Below are 26,775 nucleotides of genomic sequence, written 5' to 3'. Positions count from 1 at the left end.
CATAGATTCACAGCTGAATTTTGTTCTGAGTTTTGTGGTTGACCTTAAATCCCAACACAAAGGAAAGGCTCTGGAGTGTGAAACCAGATCAACCAAAATCTGAGACTGTTCATATGAAAAAACTGTGACCTGAGACCACTAAGGATCCCATAAGTCTAATTACAATGTGGTCTTATTCAATGGATTATTATAAATGTAGGAAGACTGTGTGATTTGTTTATTGATTCTGGCACTTGTATCTTCATTAAATCTTCACGTGTTCTGAAGTAGGTCTCCAGTCACAGAAAACATCTCTTAATGCAATATATTGATTCATATAACTCATATTTTAATAATGTATAACTAAAACTTGTTAAACAACTCATGTACAATGTATTCAAGTTTCCAGCTGTAAACATAAAAACTGATCAAATGAGCTTTCACTTTGGAGGATGATATTAGAAAAACTTCAGTCATATAAAAGCCATTGTAACATCCAAGCAAAAAATAAACAAACAACCTACCTCACAAAACAACCATATTTTTGATGCCATTAAAAGCCAATTTTTAAAATTTTTACCAGAATAATTAATATAAAATTATATTAAGAATTCAAACAATCAGAGTGCATCTGGTTAAAAACAGAAGACCCTATTTCTAGCTCTTAGAATCTGTTTCCTAGAGGTAACCATGAATACATGGTTCATCATGAAGACAATTTCTTCTGACTTTTTAACATGTGTATACAGAGACATTTAGGCACACATATGCATAAGTTTGGGATTACCTTGAGTATATTACAGATGGGCTGTTTAAATTATCCTTACTCTTTCTACCTCAACTTAATTAGTTGCTGTACCAGGAATGAGAGAAAGATAGGCAATAAGACAGGATGAATGAAATCAAGGAAAGGAAGGTGGGTGGAAGATGGAAAGAGGAAGCATGAAAGACAAGGCAGGGCAAAGACAGGAGGAGCCTACATACTGTGATGTTGAGGACAAAGACTATGCAAACCCAGAAATAGATACATTCAACCAACCCTACTCTCCTGCCTCTGGAAGTTCTGGAAATTGCAGTGGGTATGGGGCTTATGATGGATGTGTAGAAGCTTACATTTTTTGGTGTTTGAATGTTATACCAGTCCTGCATCCCTGGGTTGATTTATATGGACAAGATTCTCATTTGGGATAGTACAAACAACCATATTTTTAAGGAAACCAAACATTTTCAACATTTTAGAAGTTTAAAAATTATGAATATATTACCAAATATTTGGAGTAATTATGCATGCACACACACCCACAGAGAAGTAAAACTTTTTTATATGTAAAACTTTTGATTAGTTTTGTAAGAAACAACAGTGAGCATATAGGAATTAGATTATTTTTAAAAACAGAGTACATAGTGTCTTCTACAACATATTATTCATTCTGTAAATTATTTTAAATAGAACTCTATTACTTATCATAACTTAAAAGCAAAATTATTTCTGTTTTCATTTTTTCTCCTTCCCCAAGTGTAATATATTCACTAGGGAATCATAGAGTTCATGACTAGCCTAAGCTAACATGTATTTTTAAAGACCAACACACCTAGTATAAAACTAAAAATAAAAACATGACCTTAGGATTCTGTCTAAAATATTGTTATTTATTTGAATTTCTTTCAAGCAAAGGAAAAATATAAATATATTTTTGGACTAATACTGATTTATAACATGGGCTGGGCAAATTTAAGAGATGTTTGAGAGGTTCTGCTTTTGAATTAATTGGAATTACAAGGTCTGGATTTACTCTCCTTCCTGAGACAACCAACCAACTAAACCAAACAAAACACCCCCCCAAAGCTAGACATGTATTTCTACAGTCATTCATTATATATGTATGTATGTACTGAACAGGTACTGTGTAATAGGGATTGAAGTAGAGACTGAGTACAGTAATGAGCTAAGCAGAAATACTTATATTTTAAAGCTTAAAATCTACTGTGGGAGAGAAAAACAAATAATCACATTTTGGAAACAAACACAGACCACCAGTGGCCCCTTGCAGTGCTCCCTTAAATAGAATGGACAAATCAGCTCTTACTATATGGAGTGTATATGCAATATATTCATATTGTTTTATTTATCTTAGAAACCAAGTAGTTGTTTTTCATAAAATTTCTTTCTTTTCTTTTGGTTTCCCTTTAGTTATATATGACAGTAGAGTCCATTTTGATAAAATTATACATGATTGGACTATATCTTATTCTAATCAGGGCCCCAGTCTGTAGATGTACATGGTGGTGGGATTCAATGTGGTCTAGTCATATATGTACATAGGAAAGTTATGTCAGATTCTTTCTATATAAACTTTATATGTCAATAAGTCTAATCATATTTCTCTGTAGTTCCTTTCAACATTCCAAACTTCACAGATATAACCCATTTGGCAAAAATAAATTTACATTTGTTTTTGTTTCAAAATGACAGATTGAATCACAAATTGAACTTGAGTGAACCCTATAAAAGTTATCAAACCAATTTAAACTTTAAAGCAGTTAATTTGAGAAAGACATTTATTTGTTTGTTCAGCTAAAATATCTCAGATCCTTTAAACTATGCAAACTCTGTCTTAAACCCACTTCCTTCATCCCCCATAGAGAAGTCCTGAACCAATTTAATGTCAACTTTAAAAATTTTTCAATGATTGTTTTCATTGAGCGTAATCATTTTTTTCTGAATAAAATGTTCTTAAAGTTCTACAAAATAAACATTGAATACATTAAAATTGTGCCATAAAAACTTTGTTAATAAAAACCCTAACTATTGATAAACTTACGGTAAGAAGCTTCATTTTGATGGCATATGTAAAATGACATCTAGATTACCTCTAAATTGTGACCAAAAGAAGTGAAAATGGATTTCAGGGCAGGGAAAGAGCTATTAGAGGGTAATAGACATTTGATGTCTGTCTTTTCACAGTAGCACAATAGCTAATCCTGTGACTCCTGACCTTTTAGTGTCTTGTAACCAAGTATTGGCATTAATCTGCTGCTTATCTGTCACCCACCACATTTGATAGTCCCAGTCTGTTTTCAATTATCAGTCATTAGAGAAGGCACTGAGCAATTTCAGAAGAAAACTCACAAAACCTTTGACCTCTTGTTGTCAGATAACCACAAATACTCACTGTAGAGAAACTATCATTTTATTGATTTCCAGATGTAAAGGAAAGTTCTTCTCTGAGCATGGACTTACTGTAACCTCTATCACCTTGAGGTGGTTAAAAAAAATGGACTGTTTTATTTTACTGATGGAGCAGAAGAATTCACAAGGTCATTAAGTGAAATCTGGATAGATAAGAATGGTTGACCTCTAGCTGCCAGGCAATCTATAAAAGGAACAGGTTTTTCCACTAAAGAAAACATGAGAGTTAAATATTTACCAAAAGGTCATTATGGGAGAGTTGTGCCTTTGTGTTGACTCTTTACAGGCAAATGTGAAAATTTTTCAAATATTTGTCCACAGTGTGATTGAAATCCATTACTTACATTGTAAATGTATTCATTAATCTTTAAGGATCATTTTTTTATTATACAACATGAATTAATCAATTACCATCATCTGTATTTATTCTGAACTAGTTTTTGACATTTAATACTAATATTTAACCCGCAAGAGATGAATATTTGTTTTTACTTCCAAATAATACTTTCCTTTATGAAATGCTCAGAATAAACCAATAGCAAAATAATTCTACATATTAGCATGTGTTTAAAAATAGCTAGTGAATTTAAGTCTCCTGTAGAAAGGAGTGTGTCAGAACTAGCAAAATTTTTTTTTCTGATATTTCTGGTAAATACACAAACATAAAAATATGTGTTACTATATGGTCTATATCTTGTAGATGAAAGTATCTAAACAAGATATCAAATAAATTTAATTATTTTCTATCTATCCAGTTTTGTAATATATCTAGCCTATAGACTTAAAAAAAACCTCTACAATAAGAATTTTTTTTTTTTAAATCGACTTTACCATTAATCTAACCTATGTTACAGATAAACATAGGTTTTTATTTTTATTTTGTGCTGAGGATTGAATCCAGTACCTCACACATGCTAGGCAAGTGTTCTTCCACTGAGGTAACTGCCCAGTCCTTTTAATTTTTATTTTTGAGACAGAGTATCACCAAGTTTCCCAGGCTCCTCTCATACTTGGAATTTCCCTGCCTCAGCTCCCCGAGTAGCTAGGATTATTGGCATGTGCTACTGTGCCTAGCAAGTTCTTTGGTTTTTATGTCACTTAGCAATCCTACATAATTAAAGTTATATTGATCATTTACTATTTGGCTAGGTGGAGAAACAAAAAGATAAAGTGCAAAACAGAAAATATGGATACTTCTTGGAAGTATACTACTCACATAGTAAATAAAAAGTGACTGAATAATTACAATGCAAATAGAAAGTGACAGAAGTAGCTATCATGACAGCAGTTTCTTTTTGAGAACTTGCTATTTTCTAGGTACTGTGGTATAATTCTCTCTCTGCCCCCCCCCTTTGCTTCCTCCCTCCCCCCTCTCTTCACCTCAATTTCTGTCTTTCCTCTCACCTCATATGAGAAATACCATTTACTCTTTACAACAACACTGTGAAGAAGGCCCTTTCATCATTTCCATCTTGAGCTCTTAAGTCTTTTCTTTTTGCATTTTCTTAACTATTAGAGGTCATCTCAGAGCATGCATCTAATAATTATTTCAGGGTTGGGTAAATGTAGTAACAAAACTGCTTTTAGGAAAATCAAAGTGAGTGCATAAGAAATGCATAAGGAAGGTAGAATCTGACACCACGAAATGCCTGGACTTAGCCCCTATGTCTTGTAGTTACTAGAGGGGATGGCACCTCAGTTAGCCTATTAAATGTGATCAATGTCACAGAACAACCTAACTGGACAAGAATTCTGTTACTATGAGGGAGGAATACAAAAATATCACTTCATAATCATATCTGACCAATGTTCTTAAAAACAAGAACATTTTTCAAATTTCAATAATGATCCCTCTCCTTCCTGAATAACATTACTGACTGCTGCTTCTTTACCAATTAAAGTTTTATCCTTCCTCCCTTATTCTCACATTTGATACCAAATGATAAAATTACCTCTTCTTCCTCAGAGCATACAGTCCTCAGCAAAACTCTGCCTCTTATAGCCCTCTACTACTCCCTTAAGATAATCCCAAATGAACCCTTTCTAACAACTTTGCACTGAGATTCCATCTGTGGTAACTGTCCCATGACATGTGTTAGTCAAATTTCCATTGCAGTGACAAAGTACCTGATATAAACAACTTAGAAGGAGGAAAGATTTATTCTGTCTCATGGTTTCAGAAGTTTCAGTCTATTATCAGCTGGCTCCATTGCCTTGGGCCTGAAGTGAGGTAGAATTATGGTGGAAGGGCATGGTGGAGAAAAGGTCCTCAGCTCATGACAGCAGGGAACCAGAGAGAGCAGGAGAGGAGGAGGTCAGGGACAAGATATAGTCCCCATAGACACACCCCTAAGAGTTTAGTCCTTTCATCTTGGTTCCATCTCCTACAGTTTCTACCATCTTCCTATAGTGCCACTTGAATATGAATTCTTCAGTGGATCATCTATTGATGAGGTCAGAGTTTTCATGATCCAATCGCTCCCCCAAATGTCTACCTTGAATGTTGATGCATTGGGAAACAAAGTCTCCAACATATGAGCCTTTGGTGGATACTTTACATTCAAACTATAACAACATATATTGAAACAAGTAAAGAAACACAGCTTTATTACCTCAGGGATATTCCCAGTGCTCTATTTTCTTCAGGGCATTGACATAGGAGAAGAGAGTAGCTAAATACGAAAGAAGAGAAAGCAGAAAAATGGGCGTGGGAGACTGGGGTCAAGTAGAAATATTGATCTTGGGATGGGAGAGAAAAAACTTTTGTCTTGAGGCAGAAACAGCAAACATTACTAGTTGAAACTATGGTATAAATAAAATCTACAGGCTATTCATAGCTTTGTAGTTAACTGTGATTTTGAAGAAATTATTGTGTTTTTTTTTTCCTTTGCATTTTGGGAGAAATAATGGGGATTGTATCTTGTTAGACCAAATGAAGGAGAAGAAAAGAACATTTGGAATATATTAATTTTATTATATCAATCATAGATTAATTGTTTTTTATGATCAATTTAAATGTTGAATGTATTAATTTTTAAGCCAGTTCTTGATGTGTTTAGCTATTATGATTATAGTATCCTAAATAATCACCAAGGAGGGCTCAGTGCTGGTTCAGGAAGGCAGGAATAATTATGGACCATTTTCATTCCAATTCCAAAGATTTACTTAGATAAGACTTAATTCTTTGTGCTCTTAACTTGTTTATATTTTTTATTTTATTTTTTTATTGGTTGTTCAAAATTGTTTATATTTTTTAAAAGCGAAATAACATAAACATCTAGGCTCCATCTCCTATAGTTTCTACCATCGCCTTATAATGCCGCTTGGATATGAGTTCCTCAGTAGATCAATCTATTGATGAGGTCAGAGTCTCATCAAATTTCAAAATATATGCATTTTATTTTATTTATTTTAAAAAAATTTAATTTGTTTTAATTAGTTTTATATGACAGTAGAATGCTTTTATGCACTGTGGTATATCATATATAGATGGGATATAATTTCTCATTTTTCTGAGTGTACATGTTGTTAAATCATATTGTTCATGCAGTCACATATATACATACAGTAATAATGTCTGTTTCATTCTACTATCTTTCCTATCCCCACATCCCATCCCCTTTCCTCCCATCATTTCCCTCTATCTAATTAATCTAAGGTAACACTATTCTTCCCTAGTGCCCCCTGCCTTATTGTAAAATAGCATCCACATATTAGAGAAAACATTTGGCCTTTGGTTTTGTGAGATTGGCAAACTGATTTTGGATGATATTATTATTATTATTATTATTATTATTATTATTATTATTACTACTACTATTAGCTATCAGAGTATTTAAATTATTTAACTATGTCATCTTTTGTTTTGATATTTTCCTTCTTTATAAAATTGTATTAATGGAGCATGTGTGAGTAAAAATATTTCAACTACTGAAAATTTGAATACCAATTGAAATTGTTCTTTGAAACCAAACTTTCAGGGGTCACTTTGCTTTTGTTCAGGTCACACATTACTGTTGTTAAAAGGCTCTCAGGACTTCTGGAATCTGCAGTTTACCACACTCTCTGGAATGGTTATCCATTCGTACAAAACATGTACATATGCATTCACTGACCAATAAATAGGTCTTTATAGGGCCAAGTTTATGTTTCTCGGTGGACTAGTCAGTGAAAGATGTCTTGCAAAATGATACATTTTGGTAGTCACATGATAGCTTTACTCTTTTTGTTTTGTTTTGTTTTGTTTTTCCCTTTTATTTTAAAATGAGACACAGATAAGTAATAATTCTATGAGTAATCTCTTAATGATTTTTTGCACTCAGCAGCAACCAACAATCTGTATTCTTTCAACAGCTGGCTAGGCTCCTGGGAGAATGCTATCTTTGCCTGCAGCTACTGATCCTAAGTTACAGCTCTTGTGTGGGAGATTAAGACTGATTGCCCATGAATGCATCTTCTTAAAGCTGCACATAAATCACTAAGTAGATAAAATTGTAATCTTCTTTTAATTAATTCTAGTCTTCAGATACTGTAGACAGGAAACTATTTAGCATGGGACATTTCTATTCAATTTCTATTAGTTACAAAGTCATTCAGAGAGGTATCTGTTTGGAGAAAAACAGTCATTAAATTCTGTTATATCTCAATAATAAAAGGTTTCAGTGTGTGTCTTAGAAGTTTAATCTTTGTAGGACTTTGGCAATTTAGAGCATTTATGATGTAGTTTGGTGCTTACAGAAAGGCAATCCTGTTTCCTTTTACTATCAGCCCATTAATCATGGAATGTGAATTTTTTTTTTTTCTGGTACTACTGGGGATTGAACCAAGGAACTTTTGCATGCTATACAAATGCTCTACCATCAAACCAGACTTTTTTAAAAAAAATTTATTTTGATACAGATTCTTTTTAAGTTGCCTGGGCTGGCTTTGAACTTGCCATCCTCCTATCTCAGCCTACTGAGTAGCTGGGAATACAGACATAAGGCACCATGCCTGGCTGAATTGGAATCTTTTGATTCAAAATTTTACTCCTTGCTTTCTTTAATATTCTGCCTTTTTAACATCAAAGCATAGAAATAAGTTATTTCTCCTTTTCTGCCATAGTAATTCAGTTTTCGGTTGCTCTAGATAGCTGTGGTTTCACAGAGATAGAAGTTTGGGGTGTGCATAAAATCTTAGAAGCAAAAGAAAGTGTATTTACCACCATGATGATGATGATGATGATGACGATGATGATGATGATAATTTGGGTGGTAAAATGTTTAAATTTTGCTGGTCTTTTGATGGATTGTTTTCTGTGAGTTTGTGTGTAATAACACAGCTTAATATATATGTATATACATACATATTTACATATATACACATGTATATACAAATATATAAGAGAGTAGTGTTTGCAACCATCAGTTGCTGAAATGTGGGATTATCTAGATGACCTCATATAAGAAAATAAACCATTTAAGCTATAAAATAAAATAAACCATTTTAAGCTATAAAATAAAATAAACCATTTTAAGCTATATATATATGATATGAAAATTTAGAGAGGTACACATTCTTTTTAGATACAGGGATGATGGGTTAATTGATTGATACAGTGTGTGTTTTAAATCTAGCTATACTTGTTCCTAAAATATATTTCTTGTTCACATGAGAGAAATAATATCAATGGTCTGGATAAAGGAATAATTTCTACTAAAGAAGTAGTAGATTTCAGTAAGTCTCCACACTATGTCCATCCCCTTAGGTAAGTCTGGATCTGAATGAGTTAGCCCTCCTGCTTTTGTTGGTTGGTTGTTTTTGTTTTATTTGTTTTTGATCAGTTAGTAAAAGACTTTTTTAGCACTAAGCAGGACTCAGGCTTTTATGGAGCCTCAGAATAGATAACATTTACTTGTTAAGATAAAGTTGGAAGGCAGTGTGTTGAAGAAGAATGAACAGAGTCCATAAAGAGTGATATTCCCTACTGTAGAAATATCTTAGGGGCCAGCATTCTTGGAGAGAGGAGAACAAAAGCACTTAAAAAAAATCTACTTTCCCCCCAAAACAGTCAGATTAATAAAACAATCAACAAAACCATAGCCAGAAAAACACTTAGAATTATATTGATGAGGGGAATTGAAAAATCTTGATTCTGGGATGAAATCTTTAACCTTCCAATTATAAATTTTGGGCCCTTAGGCAAGTCATAAATCTGATGAACATAAGTAGGGCTGTGAGAGTTAAATGAGACATGTGTCATACAAACAATACTTAGAGAAGTTACTATGCCTCCAGTCGGTGGGGGGATTCATCAAGATCTCACTGGAAACAGAGGACTGGTGTTTGGACCATTTATTCATTCATTTAACTCACAACTGTCCACCTCCTTTTCTGGATCAGGTATTGTATTTGTTAGATGCTAATTACACAGTGGTGAACCCCTTGTTCTCTAGCCTCCTTTTTACTTCCTTGTGTACTTCTGAATGACATTGTTTAAATATACTAACAGTGAACTTGTCTTTAAGTGCAGAAGAGGAGGCTGTCACTACTTAGGTGGTATGGGCATTAACAAGGATTTATAATGAGCTTTAGGAGACAGACATCTATTATTGCCTAGCTGTCATCACCCAATTTCTTATTTTTAAGTCAAGGATATTAATATTTGCCACCTCCCTAGCATTACTATTTGAGGTAACTGAGATTACCCTGTTGAATATTTGTGGGCATCATTAGGAGTGCAAGGCTATATAAATACAAGTCTTATTCCATTACTCACTCCAACATGTCCCATGGAATTTATTGTTGCAATTATGATTTAAAGCAATAGGATCTAGGAATCTGAATCACTAGACAAATCTGCAATGCCACTTTATTCTGTGTGGTATATTTAATACAACATTTTATTAAACTCTTTGAAAATTTGTCCCCTTAAGGGTTTAGGTTAAATAGCCTGGATTAGAAAACTGAAATTTTATAATAACAGCTGAAATTCTAGCTTTCCACTTTATTACACTCACATCTCACATGGGATCCAGAACAGTAGATGACTTTACATAACATGAATTCAATACTCATCTGCATTATGCAGGTGCACACTTTAGATGGGATCCTAAGAAATTAATGTCCCAGCTCTTATTTCTAGGACTGTTAGTTTTTTGGTTTAAATTTCAAATATAGAATTTATCATTAATGAGAAAATTGAATAATTGTTATTATCACTTAGAATTTTGAATACTGTCTTTCTCAATGCAGAAAATACAATAATGCTTGGTTGGTGCATATATCATGGTATATGAAACTCCGTAAGTGGGCTCAGGGACAGAGCAACTAGGCAAACACATGAACATTTCTACAAGAAAGTGATAAAGATTTAAATAAACTAGGATAGACAGAAACTGTAAATCACTTTGTATATCTTAACTTTCAGTTCATATTTCAAATGAGATTAGAGCCAAATTTGATTTTTTAGAATTTTTTTTAATATTAGACTTGGAAAGTCATGGCTTTAAATCTGCATTTTAAAAAAATGGGACAAAGTAACATACAAATAGAAACAGCACATCCTGGCATTTAAGAGTCATAGGCCAAATTCTCAGGTTCAAATCTGTCTTTGAGGCATTTATTCCCTAATATTCCTTAGTTTTTGTTTTAATTTCAAAATGAGCATAATAATTGGACCTATCTTGAAGGCTGTTATGCAGTACAATATTAATAGTAATAAAATGATAAAATGCTTTGAATAATATCTGGAATGTAACTGCTACTTAACTACTGTGACATAATATCATCTGCTTAACTTTAGGATTCCAAAATAAGAAGGGAGTGAGTTAAATTTAGTTCTCTGAAGACAAAATTTGTGGCTAGTTTTAATATTCATACATGCACATTGAGGTATTAGATATCCAATTAGTAGGTATTTTTTACACTTAAAATTTCCCTTTCCTGTGTCTTAGGCAGGAAAATGGAGAAAAGGAAGATGAAGTGCTCATAGAAGTCTGCACTATTGCTAGCAGAAATTTAGAAAGAAAAAAATGTAAATTATGGAAACAAAAAAAAATTAAAATAACCTAAAACAAACAAAAAAAATTAAAGAGAGAAAGGGAGAGGGGATTTCATCAAAACAGAGGAGAGATCAGTAGAGTAGATGAAGGGGATTGAAGAGGAAGGAAAAAATGGACAATAGGAAAAGGGAAAAACAGGGGAATGAATCTGACAGAACTTCCAGATATGCATGCAAGAATGTGGCAAGGTGGGTCCCAGGATCATATATATACACAGGACACTAATTAAAAAAAGAAAGGAAGGAAGTAAACCATAAATGTATTGAAGAGGGCTCTGTGGAGCCAAGGGAGGAAAGCAGGTTGGAGGGAGTGCTGGGAACTGAATCAGACAGAGCAGGTTGTGTTTAATACTTTTGTGACAATGTCAGAGTATTTCCTGGTGCTGTATGTAACTAAAATGAATAAATTTTTAAAATGGAATTTTCATCCTTATTTAGGGAAAAATTGATTAATGATCCCTCTGGAAATGGACCTCTCTAGGAATAAGATAATGATATTATTTTCAGCACCCCTGCTGAGCATCATAGGACAGACATGCCTCCAGATGTGACTGACTTCTGTGTGTAGCTTAGGTATCTGAGGTGCAGGTGGAGATGAGCTTCTGTTGTCCTGACCACGTCCTACTTTTCTAGAGAAAATAAACCAGAGGCTTTGTGGAGAACAAAGGCAAGGACTTTGTGAGCTTCCTTCAGTCACTGAGCAATCCCTGGAACACAGTTTCCTGGGTGTTCCCAGATTGTCATGATCTTCTCTATCCTTTAGCTAATTCTTCCTCTTAAACTCCCAAGTCTCATGTATTTATGACCATGTTGATATAATTTCAGTTGAATTTCTAAAGGTATCTTTATCTTAATCAAATTTTTTGAAGCTTTGAATCCATTAGTACCACTTGTAACACAATTTGAGCTATAAAATACATCTTTGGAAAAAATTTTTAATTGCTATGGGCTATAATTATACAATACCTTGAATGGACTTTTTGTAACACTGCCCTATAGTATCTGAGATACCTGAGATTTTTAGAAATCTACCAATACTGTGAAGCTTAGCTCCATCAAATGGTAGTCTATTTCATGAATGAATCCTTTGTATGGGTAGCTCATTAAGAAAGTTTCTAGTGTGCACTAAATGTATACTATATCAGGCAATACACTCTCTAACAAAAATGACTCAATAAACCTAAGACTTCTTGTCCTAAATCCTTTATTATTTCTTTAAATTCTCAAGAAAAATATTTATTTGACATTATTTGGTAGGAAGGTTGCTAAATTCTAGTTTCCCCTCTCAATTCTGAAGAAAAAGAGACAGAAGTCTTTGGAAGACTTTATGCTGCACCAGGATAAAGAATTTATAAAATTTGTCAGAAGAAGAAGGAGGAGGAGGAGGAGGAAGTGCCGCAGTCCGGCTGCAGCAGAATAATCAGGGGGGTGACGAATAACTTGTGTACGTTGATACAGCAGGAGTAGGAGCCCTTTATTGCAGGACAGGAGCAGTATTTATACATTCCACACAGCTTATCTAATTAGCATAAACTAGATACATCAGTCAACCAATCAGGAATCTCTACACTTAATAGCTTGGTTTTGTTACTTCTCAAACCACTCCCTCTGACATTTTGCCAGGCACCATCCAGACTTGTTTACGAACTCTAACATTCCCCTGGCAAAATGCCAGGTGTTATTTTGACTTGTTTACAGACTCTAACAGGAAGGGGTATGGGGAGGAGGTAGGAGAGGGAGGAGGAAAGAAGGAGAAGGGAGGAAGGAGAAAGAAGAAGAAGATTCCATTTGCTGAAGGAGAGAAACTGCTGGGGGAAACATTCTAGAAATAATCTTTCTCTTGGCTATGAAGTTATAGCTGGGCAGGAATAAACAGCTGGGCTTGTGCACAGAGGATGGCTCTAGATAACAAAGATGTCCTGCAAGAAAGAACTTTCAATGTTTTCACCATAAGAAATGATGAATATCTGAGGAAATATGTTTAACTTGGTATAAACCAATTATACAATGTATGCATGTATAAAACATCACATGGTACCTCATTAATATCTATAGTTTTTTTTGTATCAGTTGAAAATAAATTTAAATGAAAATATAGTATTTCTGTAAAGAATAATTTGTTGTATTTACTTGATCTTTAAAATGCCACTAATACAGTTCTTTGTGCCTCCAGTTCCTTAGCTCTCCTTCCCATTTTCCCCACTGTGCTAAATTCAACACTGACTTACCTGGAATTCTGGAGGTTTCTATGACATCCTCCTAATTCCTGAATGAAACCTTCTGTGTTCTGGTACTTGAAACATACTGGTAATCACTTTACCACCTTCGTTTTCAAAAACGTTTCGGATAGCCTTTCCTTTAGGATCCTGGAATTACACTGAGGTTACACTGCTTTTGAACTAAAGGCTGTTGGTTTGTGGAATTTCCTTTAACTGGAAACACATACGAGTCTGTGGTTTTAGTGTTTTCTCAGTTTTATACTATCCTGCTTGTTTGTTTTCATTTTCAAAGGTAGATAATTTCCATATTTTATAAAAAGCTAACTTTTTTCTCTTTTTTCTTTCTTTCTTTCTTTCTTTTTTTTTTTTTTGGTTCAGTTGAAAGAGACAAGGATTTTTCTCACCAACGAAGGCATTACAAAGAATTTCGGTTCGATCTTACTCAAATTCCTCATGGAGAAGCAGTGACAGCAGCTGAATTCAGAATATACAAGGATAAGAGCAACATTCGATTTGAAAATGAAACAATTAAGATCAGTATATATCAGATCATCAAGGAATACACAAATAGGTAATAACTTTATATCTAAAATGTTTTTTCTGCAAACAAATGTTAAATCCTTGTTAAAAGTTGTTGATAAGCTATGTGATCTGTCAAACCTTGTTTTCTTTGGGGGTAATGACACTTAGAACTAGGTATAGAAATATTGAAAAGTAAGAGTAATTGATCTAAAACTTTCCTTTCTACTCTTGACACCAATCCATGTACTAAATGGATCCCCCCTGGGCTTTCCAGATCTTTTCATGCTGTAAATTTGTCCTTCACCTAGGAAACTGCCATTTTATTCTGCACATATGAAATGTTTAAATAGGATGATTTAAATCATTTGCTGTTCTGTAAGTCAGGGGAGAGCTGCTTTACTTTTCTCCGATACAAGTGTAAATTGTATGTGCCTTCTCATGTGTATTTTGAGGTAAAATGGTTCTTTAGCAACAGGTCCTAACAGTTAACCTTTATATAGTCTGTCTAAAGATGCTTAATTAAGAACTGTACTAAACGAAGTATATGAAAACTTCACTGACAATTACTACAAATGAACCCTCAAACATAAGAGCTGAAAAGGGATGTTAGAGTTGTTCTCTGACCTTTAACCTGATATAGAAATCACTTGAATAGCACCTTTTACAAATAATGTTATTTTTGTTGTATATGTATGTTACCTATACAAATGTGTGTGTTGCATACACACCAACTGAAACTCCAATTGAAATCCTATATCTGTCTTCTAGTAGTGTCTATGCATCAGATATAGATCTTTCTTTCAGTGAAATATTGTGTCTTTCTTTGATGAGACAAATATGTTCAAATAGTTTTCCTGTCCCCTCTAAAGCACACTTCTGTCCTTTCTGACTATTTCTAATTCCTGATGTTTAGATTTTTTTCTTGATCTTCCAGTGTGCCAGTTTCCCAGCAAGTCTTCCATTGGAATACTAGTTCCCCATAATATTCAAAGAAGATAAAAAGCTTCTAAGGTCACAATACATTTGAAAAGCCTACCTGTAAACCATTTTTTTTAGAAGACTCATAACGAAAATCAGAACATTAAGGCCTTAAAGGGCTTTGTGGTAATGATAAATACCTATTCATTTTATTTGACTGCAGACTTTGGCATGTAGTGTACTCCTGGTGTGTGGTGCTGGGTATTGAACCCAGGGGCACTCTACCACTGAGACACATCCCCAGCCCTTTTTATTTTTCATTTTGAGACAGGGTCTTGCTGTGTTGCCAAGACTGGCCTCAAAATTGCCATCCTCCTGACATAGCCTCCTGAGTCATTAGGAATACAGGCATGTGCCACCCACCTGACTGGTGTATAGTACTTATTAATATCCTGTGGAACACTGGCTAAGCAGAACATATTTTAATATTTACTAATTTATATGCATCATATCATTATTTTTACAGCAGTAATTTTAAGGCATATAGGCCTGTATTCCTATCTCAACTTTATCACTAACTATTTGTCTGTGGGTAAGTAATGTTCTTTTATTTTTTTTAAATCTCAGTTCAGTGGTTGTATTTATAAAATGAGGACACTAATACTGTTTTCTAGTAGATAGAGCCTGGCTTTCATAGTGAATACTGTAATACATTCTTTATATTAAATAATTATAGTGTTTTTTGAAATAAAGTGGAATGAATTGAAAGCAATACTCAAAATATTACTTAATAATAATATTTCCATAATTAACAAATTATTTTATTTCTAATTCTATTTCTTGGATTCTACATCTGGACTGTACACTCATTAAAGAATGGTTAATGATGTTGGGTATGATGGTGGATACCTGTAATCCCAGCTACTCAGGAAGCTAGGCCAGGAGGATTGCAACTTTTAGCAAGATTAAAAAAAAATTCAAAAGCAGTGGGGATATAGTAGTAGAGCACCCCCTGGGTTCAACCCCAAGTACCAAAAACAAAAAGAAGAAGAAGATGAGATAATATCTTAAATTACTTTTACTTATCTCTAGCACTACTAATTTGCTTAGTTTGAATTAATATTATGAAATAATTATAACTCATTGTTGAGATAATTCTTTTATCAACATATTCTAAAATGTTTGAATTATGTTTATTTTTAGTCAGTCACATATTTTTATACATTTAAATTGTAGATAGTTATTTATTATTGAAAGTACTTTTCACAGGAGCCATTGGTATACCACATTTCTATCTTCTGGAATATATATTTTGATTGAATCTAAATACAGTATTTTTTCATTGACCACAATTAAAAGATCTAACATTTATTTATGTCCTGTTGTGGTGTGGGAGGTGCTATGGACCTTTAAGGGGTAGGACTTTAAGTGAGGTCCTTAGATCCTTGGCGCATACCCTTAAAAGGGATTGTAGAATCTTGTTGCCTTGGTTTTCAACACTTGCTTCCTGGCTGATGAAGTAAGTCGACTCTGCCACAAACTCCTACTATGATATGGTACCTTATCAGAGGTCCAAAGCTATGGTGCCAGTCAGTCATGGACTAGAAGTTCCAAAATTGTGAGCTGAAACAAATGTTTTAAGTTAATTACCTCAGGCATTTTATTATAGTAACAAAATTAACTAATACAGGTCTGTGTAAGCACAGGTCTGTGTTCTATGTGTTCAGGATATTGTTTTGAATATCATCTTCTTAAAGCTCTCTTTGAACTTTATTTCACCTATTTTGTAAGAATATGATTCATATAATTTAATACAGGATAAAATGATAAAAACAAATAAATAATAGAAGAGTCTAGTGCTAATAAGTTTTGGATTTATTTCTGAATGAGCTAGAGATGATTTTATTAGTAATACATTTTGAATATTTATGGTTATTGATGTCTAGTTTATTGAATGTGCTAGTTTGGGAAATTGTAATACTCTTAAAAATGGGACATTTTCTATCTTGAACCTCATTATTTTCTAATTACACTTGATTTTTAAAATATTACTCTCTAAGTTTCTGAAATTACATCTGTAGTTTCATTTAGTATTATATAATTTGTCTAAATCTTCACTTATTTTGATATATGTTTAAATTACTCTTAGATACAGTATTTTAATAATTTTTTTCCTGTGTCTTTTGAGTTGATTTATAAAATCTAAAGTACATGTATGTATTTGCTTGGAATTCTCTTGCATTGCCATTCTGTATTCTGGTCTGGCAAAGGTTCCTAACCAACTTCCTGAATAGTATTTTTAAAAATTCACTTCAAACAATTCAATATTAATTCAATTCTAGAAAATTTAATATTTTCAACATCTAATATTAAATATTGTTGCTTTTCATATTCTAGAGTTATATTGTATCTATTGTCCCTTGTGGTATTTGCTTTTGCCAATGTATTTGAAATTTTCTTTTACCAGTTATCTTTTTCAAACTCTAAAGCTTTCAGACACATTCATGTATATCCTATATTTGAATTTTATATATTGTTGATTAGGTTAGAGACTCTCTGGCAAAACACCTCCATTGTCTTTGAAATAGGCATTTGCCTATTACCAGGAGTTCTTTATTCTTCATAGTAAGAAAATGTAATCCCATGCCTGTATATACAGGATTCACTTTTTGCACTCCCCTTTTTCTTCTATAGAAAAATGTTCAAGGGATAAAATATTTCAGGGTTCTTTTTTTGCAAATTTTCAAGATCACAATTTATATGTAAAACCCAAACCTAGAAAATGACTAGAAGAAAACATAGGGTAAATGCTTTAGGATGTTGGTCTAGGCAAAACGTTTTTGATTATAACTTCAAAGCCCAGGAAATAAAAGAAAAAATCAACACATGAGATTACATCAAACTAAAAAGTTTCTGTAGCACAATGGAAATAATCAACAAAGTAAAGAGGCAAATTATAGAATGGTAGAAGGTATTCTCCAATTATACCTTTGACATGGAGTTAATGTAAAGAACATACGAGAGACAAATAAGTCAAAAACAACAAGAAAAAAAAACAATCTGATTGAAAAATTAGAAAGTGCAAAAGTTCTGAATATATCCTCTCAGAAGAAGACATCCAAATGGCCAAGACATCTATGGAAAAAAAAGAGCAAAAATGCTTAATATCATGGAGACACAAATCAAAACTACAACCAGATGTCACCTTACTCTACTTAGAATGGCTTTTATCAAGTAGACACAGATAACAAATGCTGGTGGGGATGTAGAGAAAGGGGAACTCTTATACATGGTTCATGGGAATTAAATTATAGCCTCTTTGGAAAACTGGGGAGGTTCCTCAAAAAATTAAAACTAGACCTATCATATGGTCTAGCATTCCCTGTGTTAGGTATATATACTAAGGCTATGAAATCATTATGTTGAAAAGACATCTGCACTCATCATATATTTATTGCAACACTATTTACAAGAGTCAAGAAATGGAACCAACCTAAGTGAAAGTATGGCAAATAAAATATACACTCACTTACTGGGATACTTATCCAGCAATTTAAAGAAAGAATAAAATCCTGTCATTTGCAACAGACCTGGAGATCATAATAATAATTGAAATGAGCCAGGCTCAGAAAGATAAATGTCATTTGATTTCACTTATATGAAAAAATTTTAAAAGCTGAGCTCATAGGTGCCAAGAGTAGAATAGTGGTTTCTAGAGACTAGGGAGGGTAAGAGTGAGAGGATATGGGGAGAGATTGGTTAATGAATGCAAAAATACAGCTAGTGAAGATGCATAATTTCTGGTATAGTATTATATAGAAGGATGATTATAATTAATGATATTGTGTTGTGTAAATCAAAATAGCTTGAAGAGAGAAGTTTGAATGTTGCCACTGTAAAGAAATGATAAACATTTAAGATAGAAAACTAAATATCCTGAGTTGATCATTATACAATGTGTACATATACTTAAATATCATACTGTAATGTATAAATATACAATTATTATCTGTCAATTTAAAAAATCAAAAATAAAAATTTAAGTATGAAAATAATCTAAAATAATATAGCAATATGAGCAAGGATTTGGGGATTTATATATGGGAGAATGCTGTACCTCTTGGAATCTCAGTTTACAAATCTGAAAATAAGAAAAACAAAAGGGTAAGTATTACAGTACAAGAAAAAGTATTTCAGATGTTTGGAAAGGACAAATGTTTAACCCAATGCAAAGACTATAGTTGATATGTAATAAATAAACAGCCAATATATATTCAGGTGACATAATTGGGGCATCTATTTTGGTTTGGAGAATTGAAAGTTAAAGGAAGGAAAAGTCGGTGTTACTATAGTAGCAATAGACACTGTTTGCTAACACCTATGTTTATGCAAAATAAGGGAAGTTTTTTTATGCTGGGTGCCTTTATTCAATAAATAATTATTTTTATTACTTGATCTTTGATGCATTCAAAGAAAATCAATATGTGTGAAATCAACACCTCCCATTTAATAGCAATTCTGTTAAAGCTCTCTGTGAACAGGGAAGCTGAAAACTCAAATGTTAGATAAATGATCAAATTTTTCTTTAAAATACTCCCCCCCCCCCCCCNCGTTTTTGGCACCAGGGATTGAATTTAGGGCACTTTACATTCAGCCACATCCCCGTCCCCAGACTTTTTTCATATTTTATTTAGAGATAAGAGCTCACTGAGTTGCTTAGGGCCTCACTAAGTTGCTGATCTGCCTTTGAACTTTGGATCCTCCCGCCACAGCTCCCGAGCTGTGGGGATTACAGGCATGTGCCACTGTGCCCATCCTTTAAAACACACTTGAAGTGATATGAAGATGGGCTGGGCTGAGGTGGGGATTTCTTCATAAGTTGATCTAATAGAAATATCAGACACATATACAAGTGTAGACAAAGACTCATGTAAACTGTCACTGTATTATTATTTATAATCATAAATTTAAAACATTTCAAAGTTAAATGGAAAGAGAAAAACAGAACTTATGTTTTACTCTATTTCCTGGAAAGATAATAGCAAAAAATAATTTTGTTGTTAAAAAAATATTTAATAACACTGGAAAGTACCCAGGCTATAACATCAGTTGTCCAAAAGGAGTAAACATAATTATGTACAGTACTATGCTAATTTAAAATAAAGTTTTGTTTAAACAAATTGGAAAGAAGAAATCAAATATTCATTGCAGGCTTGTGAAGAATTTAAAATTTTAATTCTTTAACCTTTTCTGCATTTTCTAAAGTTTTATGATGAAGATTATTTTGATAACTTAAAATGAACATAATTATAGTTGAGTGAGAGAGAGTGAAAAGATAATGAACAGTTTTATGCTACTTTTATGTTTTTACAAAACATATAAAAAGCAGAATTCTCAGCTTCTCCCTGATAGACAGCAGCAAACACCCAAGCACTAGGATTTAAAAATAAGTTGCTCTTATTTTTTTCTTAAGTTATGGAAGACATTTTACCCCCAGAAAAAAAATGAGGATAAAGAACTAATTTTTTCTTTCATTTATTTGAGAATAAAAATTTCCTGCTAATTTGAAAATTTGACTTTAAATCTCTGAAAGGAAGAATAGGGTCAAAATACTTACAAATCATACAATCACAGTTAAAAATGGAAAGTCTTTAAATATGAAAAAGTGATTTTAAGATCCAGTTAAAAAGTTTATTGATGGTAAAGGAAACACACACACACACACACACACACATTTCCTTTTGTTATCTTTAAAGCAAAAGTCACATATCAAAAATTCTATCATTAGCCAAGTGTGGTGGTGTGTGCCTGTAATCCCAGTGGCTTGCGAGACTGAGGCAGGAGGATCTTGAGTTCAAAGCCAGCCTTGGCAATATAGCAAGGCACTTACCAATTCAATGAGACCTGTTTTTAAGTAAAATATAACAAAAGGGCTGGGGATATGGCTCAGTGGTTAGGCGCCATTTTGAATAAAACTCAAAAACATTTGAAAGGTCAGTGCAGTTTGTGCTCTATGCATTTAACACATATATAGTTCCGCATATATAATTCTTACTTTCCCTAAGGAATTTCCTAGATGTGTCTGGGTAGGGATCCTTGCAGTAATCTAGACTGATGCTTTATGGATGTTTCATATTCAAAACATCATTCAATGTATTAACCATATAGTCTATGAATACTTTTGACAATGCTATGTAATCAAATTTAAAAACTGGCAGATTCATTATGTCATGTCTTGCCCCACTTACTTACTTTAGTAAGCCTCACAACTCATAAAATTATATGTAGTATTCCTACCATCTATCACCCCCCAATTTATGCCTACATGTATTTAAATGTGTGTAAGAGTATTCTGATATTTATCCAAATCTCTATTTTTCTTGGTATAAAGTTAACACACTTTGTATCATTTCACTTATTTAATCTTTCATATAAGGCTGACAGCCCCAAATTATTTATAGAAGGCATTGCTCTTCAGTCACACCTCATATATGTGGCATTATTGGGAAATGAGGTTTCCACATGATTGAATTTTCCAGATAATTCTGCTGAGTTTGGCATGCTTTTGTTAAGTGTCTACCATGTGGCAAGCATAGAGGACATAAGGCGGGGTAAATAAGACCTCAAAAGCTTATAGCCTGAGGGCTAGGGGCTGTGGTGGGCCTGCCTCACACAGACTTTAATAACTATAATACAGGGTGCTAAGCACTATGATGTAAGTATGCACTAAGTGTTGTGGAAATACAAATGAAGGAAAAATTAATTCTTTATGTGGGAGGGTGGGGACCTTAGGGGAAGCCTCTGAGTGGTTTTACCTTTCAGTTGAGTCTTTTGAGATTGGCTATAGGCAAACAGAGAGACAGAGAAAGAGACAGAGAAGAGAGATGTCATAGAGGAATTGTCCATAAATATTAAAATGCTTTAATGAATAATTAATTAATTAATATTGTACAAATAAAATGATCCATGCCAGTATTACCACTAATAAGAATGGTAGGTAGCACTTAATGCATTTAAGAGATATTCACTATGTGTCTGGCTCTATATTTAGTGCTTTACTTGAATCAGATTTTTCTCAAAAAAAAAAAATATATATATATACATCTATATAAAAATCAAAGAAAATGTGCTATATATAAGTCAACATTTTCCTAATGCTTTGCTCTGAATATACATTTCTGTACTCCATTGCAAAAATATTTAAGCTAGCCTGTTCGATGTCATTAGCCACCTTCACTACTTGGATATATTTAGTTAAGCTGTCATCATTCCAGTTCACAGTCAGCTTCATTTTTACATCATCTCCTTCCTCCTGATTCTTTAAGATTTAGGATTCTTCTGTAGGCATTCTTTGGAATATACACTGACATTTTCTTTTCTTTTTTTAAATACCTTTATTGTATTTATTTATGTTTATGTGGTGCTGAGGATCGAACCCAGGGCCTCACAGGTGCTAGGCGAGTGCTCTACTGCTGAGCCACAACCCCAGCCCTACACTGACTTTTTTTTTTTTTAACTGACATTTTCTACTCAGGGATATTTCCTAAGCTCTTGAGAGCAGTATACCACAGCAGAGAACTCAGATGTTAAATGATGTTGTCTCTAAAGCATATAAGAACAGTATGCAAACATAGCTTGTATACCTCTTTGTACAGAAATCATCTTCTATCTCAGTGTTTCTCAACTGGGGCATCTTGGTCCCCTAGGAAACATTTAGCTATGTCTGGAGGTATTTTTGATTGTTACAATTAGTGAGGTTGGGGTTGGAGCTGTATGCATGCTGCTGGCATACGTGTGAGTATACTGAGATAAGTTATGTGGGTAAGGACATTACTAAAACCTTCTGCAAGAGACAGGGCACTGTTCTCCACAACACATATCACTAAGGTTGAGAAATTTCTGCTCTATTAGAATATTTAAGTCTTAAACCTAAATAACATGTATCTTTTAATTATTCTTTGACATTTGTCGTTTTGGGTAATAAGATGAATAATATAAAAGAGCTCTTAGGAATTCGTTCTAGGTACATTGCTCACTCATTGGGTACAACATGTGGCTGGCTTACTGGTTGTAGTTTATCTTTTTTACTTGTTAAATAAAGGACCTACTATTTGTATACCTGGTAGCAACATTTAGATTTTTTTCTGCAGGGTAAAAATATGGAATGATGTAATTCAGGAAACCAGCTAAATATTAAAAATATCTTGATTGAATTTTCTTAGTTTGAATTCAACTTCCTTTTCATTTCTGCTGTAATATTCTTTCAATCCCAGGTAACATTATTATTTTACCTATTTTAATCTAGATCTTTTAAATATACAATGAAATTAGATATTCTGAAAAACTGATACTTGGTGAGATTCACAGAATTTTAAAAGTTGCCATTCAAAAATATTAATCATTGAGTAAATACAAATTCTATTACTTTTAAGCCAAAACTGCTTGTGAAATAAACTTTTAACATAAACTCTGGAGAATATAATTTATTAATTTAGAGTCTCTTGCTAACATTCTCAGTACAAGAACTGTAGATTGGGTTCCTAAATGTTATAATGGCATTTACATCAAATACCTAGAAAAAGATGGATGTTTTCTCCTTTGGTGGCCATCATTTCACTTTTACTAGACTCCATAAGCTATTCAAAGAAAACAGGAAATGGAAGGAGGTGAAATAGTTACAAAAATAGAAACGCTGGGAAAAGTGATGTCATTGTGGACTGTAAGCTTTGTGCTTTGTGGAAATGAAATAGTATAGCATATTTTCCTCTAAAATTTATCTGTGTAGCCTCCAGCAATTTCCCAAAGCTTTTCTTGGCTTGGTTTAATGCTTCATGATTAGATAGGGGAGTAGCTATACTCTTGGTTAGCTATGTCTTTTCTTTCTCCTTATTCATACACACACACACACACACACACACACACACACACACATACCCACCCCTAATGAGGAAACTAATGATATGACTATTTTAGATTTTGACTTTTTGTCCATGCACTTTTCTTGTGTTAAAATGGTGAGAGATGTTCTATTTTCTGAATACGAATTTAAATGCATCCTATAAACATCTCATATATCTGTCAATGAAAAATCTCTCAACTTGATTCTGTTTGCACTTACTTCCTCAAATTTTGCACTATTTCTCCTTTCCATATTTTTAACCAAGTTCACAGTGTATCTCTTACTCTGTCTCTCCTCTGATATAAGGATACTAGTTATATTGATTTAGGGCATTATCTTTTGAGTTCAAATGCAAAACTTTTTATAAATAAATAATATTTTAACAAGAAGGAGAGAGTAAAATAACATGCACTGAATGGATCCTTTATTGGACTCCCATTTATCTTTCACTACAATCATTTTTATCAAGTGTACTATATCACAGACTCATGACAAATAAATATTCTTGCTCTATTTTAAATATGATTAACAAACATCTTAACTTGATGACCTTTACAAAGATACTGTTTCCAAGTAAGATCACATTCACAGGTGCCTGAGTTAGGACTTCAAGATACTTTTTTGAAAGACACAATTCAAATTATAATAGAGAGTAAGTCTGTTAGTATTTGGTAAGAGGAATGGAACCATTTTGAGTGACAGGAAATAAGGGATTTGTTGTAGGGATTTTACTTTCTGCCATCATGGGACCTGGATAAACAATTCATGTAAGGTTGTGGCTTTGACATCTGGTTGTGGGACTAATGTTGGTAATATAAATAAGGAAAAGGGAAGGAAAATTGATAAAAGAGAACAAGAACTAGAACTTGCCAGGATAAACTGGAAATCCCTGGACAAATTGAAACCCTTGTCTGACTCATGCTTCTCAAGCCTTCAGCTTCCATGATGTGAGTAACCTGCAGGGGAAGCTGATATGCTTCATCATGAGTTGCACATAACTTTTGCCCAGCATGTACAGAAGCTGAAGGAGGTGATCTTGCAAGGGGAATTACAGGCTAGGTTTTCAGAAAGCGGGTTGTATCAATACTCAGTGGGAGCTGGAAGAGCTACAGCCTGTTCCCCAGCAACAAGGTGAGCCAGTAGAGCAGTGACAATGCATGTGAGCAGCGGGTAAGTCTGGCACTTTACTCATTGTCTAGTTATAAACTCAGCTGCTTCTTTCCTTCCACTATCCAACTCATGTGCAGATTTTTCTCATGGCTAACTTTTAACAAAGAACCAAAGAGGGAAGGGAATTTGGGGATACATACTTCCAGTTTAATTAATAGGGCAATATACAAAGGTACAGCAGCCCGATCAATACCTTTTATAACCATTCATAACTTCCAAAAGTATAATAGCAAAATAATTCTTCAGCCTTTTATTCCATCATTGGATGTTGTTTACTCCTTATCTGGCTAAACTGTATTCCCCGTTTGATATGCTGTAACTTCAGTCCTGAAATATGAGGTGAGGTACTATAAAAAACTACTTTTATTATATACTAAGTGGATGAGGAATGGAAGAGGAAAAAGAAAACTGGTTAATATATGCATACATATGTTAATATCAAAATAAGGAAGAAATACCATAATAATATACTCCTCATTTCTATAACTGGTCATATATTTGGAATTGGTATGTGTAAATTCCTTTTTCCACTATCCAGTTCATATCCTCTTTGTTTTAGCAAGAACTATAGCTTGTTAATTTTCTTTACCTAGTGAGATAAACCAAACACTGATTCTTTATTTTATTACATTAGCACTGCTGGGGATTGAACCAGAGCCTCATGCATGCAAGGCAAGTGCTCTATTACTGAGCTACATCCCCAGCCTTTATTTATTTAATTTTATTTTGTGACAGGGTCTCACTAAGTTGCCCAGGCAAGTCTTGAACTTGAGATACTCTTGTGTCAGCCTCCTGAGTAGTGGAATTACAGGCATGTTTGGCGTTGCCCAGCTAAACACTGATTCTTAAAGTCTTTGGCTCATTATTAGTAATGACTGTAGAGAGCTACAGTTTCCCATTGAATTGTGTTATATGAGAAGAGATTACTAAGAAATAATACTCCAGGCAACTCCTTGTATTCTTCCTTACTCATATTATGGTGACAACAGTCCATTTTATTTTGATATTTAGGATCATTTATCCCACATAGTATAGTAGATTCTTATTGACTTTTTGATTCACAGTCATGAGAACGCCAAAATGGCCAGGTGGCTTTTTCAACTTCCAATTTAAAGGAACCATTGCTATCTCTATTAGTGTCAGAATTGTGCCATTGGGGACAAAGAGCTTTAGACCACTCAGAGACAAATGTTTCAGCAATCAGAAGCAAAACTTTTGCTAGTTTGATTAGGCAGAGTGAGTGAATAAGAAGAGGCCTGCCATTCCTAGCCTTTGATTTCCAGACCTATGATTCATCTGGCTATGAGAGAAAATAGTTATACTGGCTATCTTAGTTATTGATTTAGATAATATAAAAATCTTATTCCTTTAGATAGTATTTCTATGGATATAAGTTTATTCTTGTAAGACATTGGCATCCAATTTGTGGAATAACTCAGTCATCAAAATACCATTCCATTGTCCTGGACCAGGATTTCAAAGTGATGTGAAACCTCAACGTCAGTGAATTCCATGAGCATGAGAACATTCTGCCCTCTGTTTTCTCTAAAATGAATTTGTGAACCAGTAGCAATGCTGTATACAATTCTATGAATAAGTGAATTAAACATTCTATAAGTTCATGATTGGTGATTTTGTGAGAAGCATCAAGGGCAGATAAGGCAAATCCATGTTCATCATAACTATTCCAGGGCTGGGGATATGGCTTAGTTGATAGAGTGCGTGCCTTGCATGCACATGGCCACATGGCCCTGGGTTTGATCCCCAGCACCAAAAAACAAAACAAAACAAACAAAACAAAACAAAACAAAACACAATACCTATTACAGAAAGTACA

General features: G+C 33.6%; 1 protein-coding gene across 2 annotated transcripts in view; it reads left to right on the top strand.

The window, feature by feature from the left end:
- The window catches only part of Bmp5 (bone morphogenetic protein 5), a 109,936-nt gene that overhangs the window by 42,371 nt on the left and 40,790 nt on the right, over nt 1–26,775 (top strand). For both annotated transcript variants that reach the window (XR_007348530.1, XM_015487871.2), the window contains exon 2: nt 13,808–14,000. Coding sequence is in view for 1 of the 2 variants with exons in the window: in XM_015487871.2 (XP_015343357.1) it covers nt 13,808–14,000 (193 nt within the window). In the remaining variant the exon portion in view is untranslated. The remainder of the gene's footprint in view (nt 1–13,807; nt 14,001–26,775) is intronic.

This window comes from Marmota marmota, unplaced genomic scaffold (assembly GCF_001458135.2).
Source record: "Marmota marmota marmota unplaced genomic scaffold, marMar, whole genome shotgun sequence".
Lineage (NCBI taxonomy): Eukaryota > Metazoa > Chordata > Mammalia > Rodentia > Sciuridae > Marmota > Marmota marmota.
This window is presented reverse-complemented; position numbering and strand designations above follow the sequence as displayed.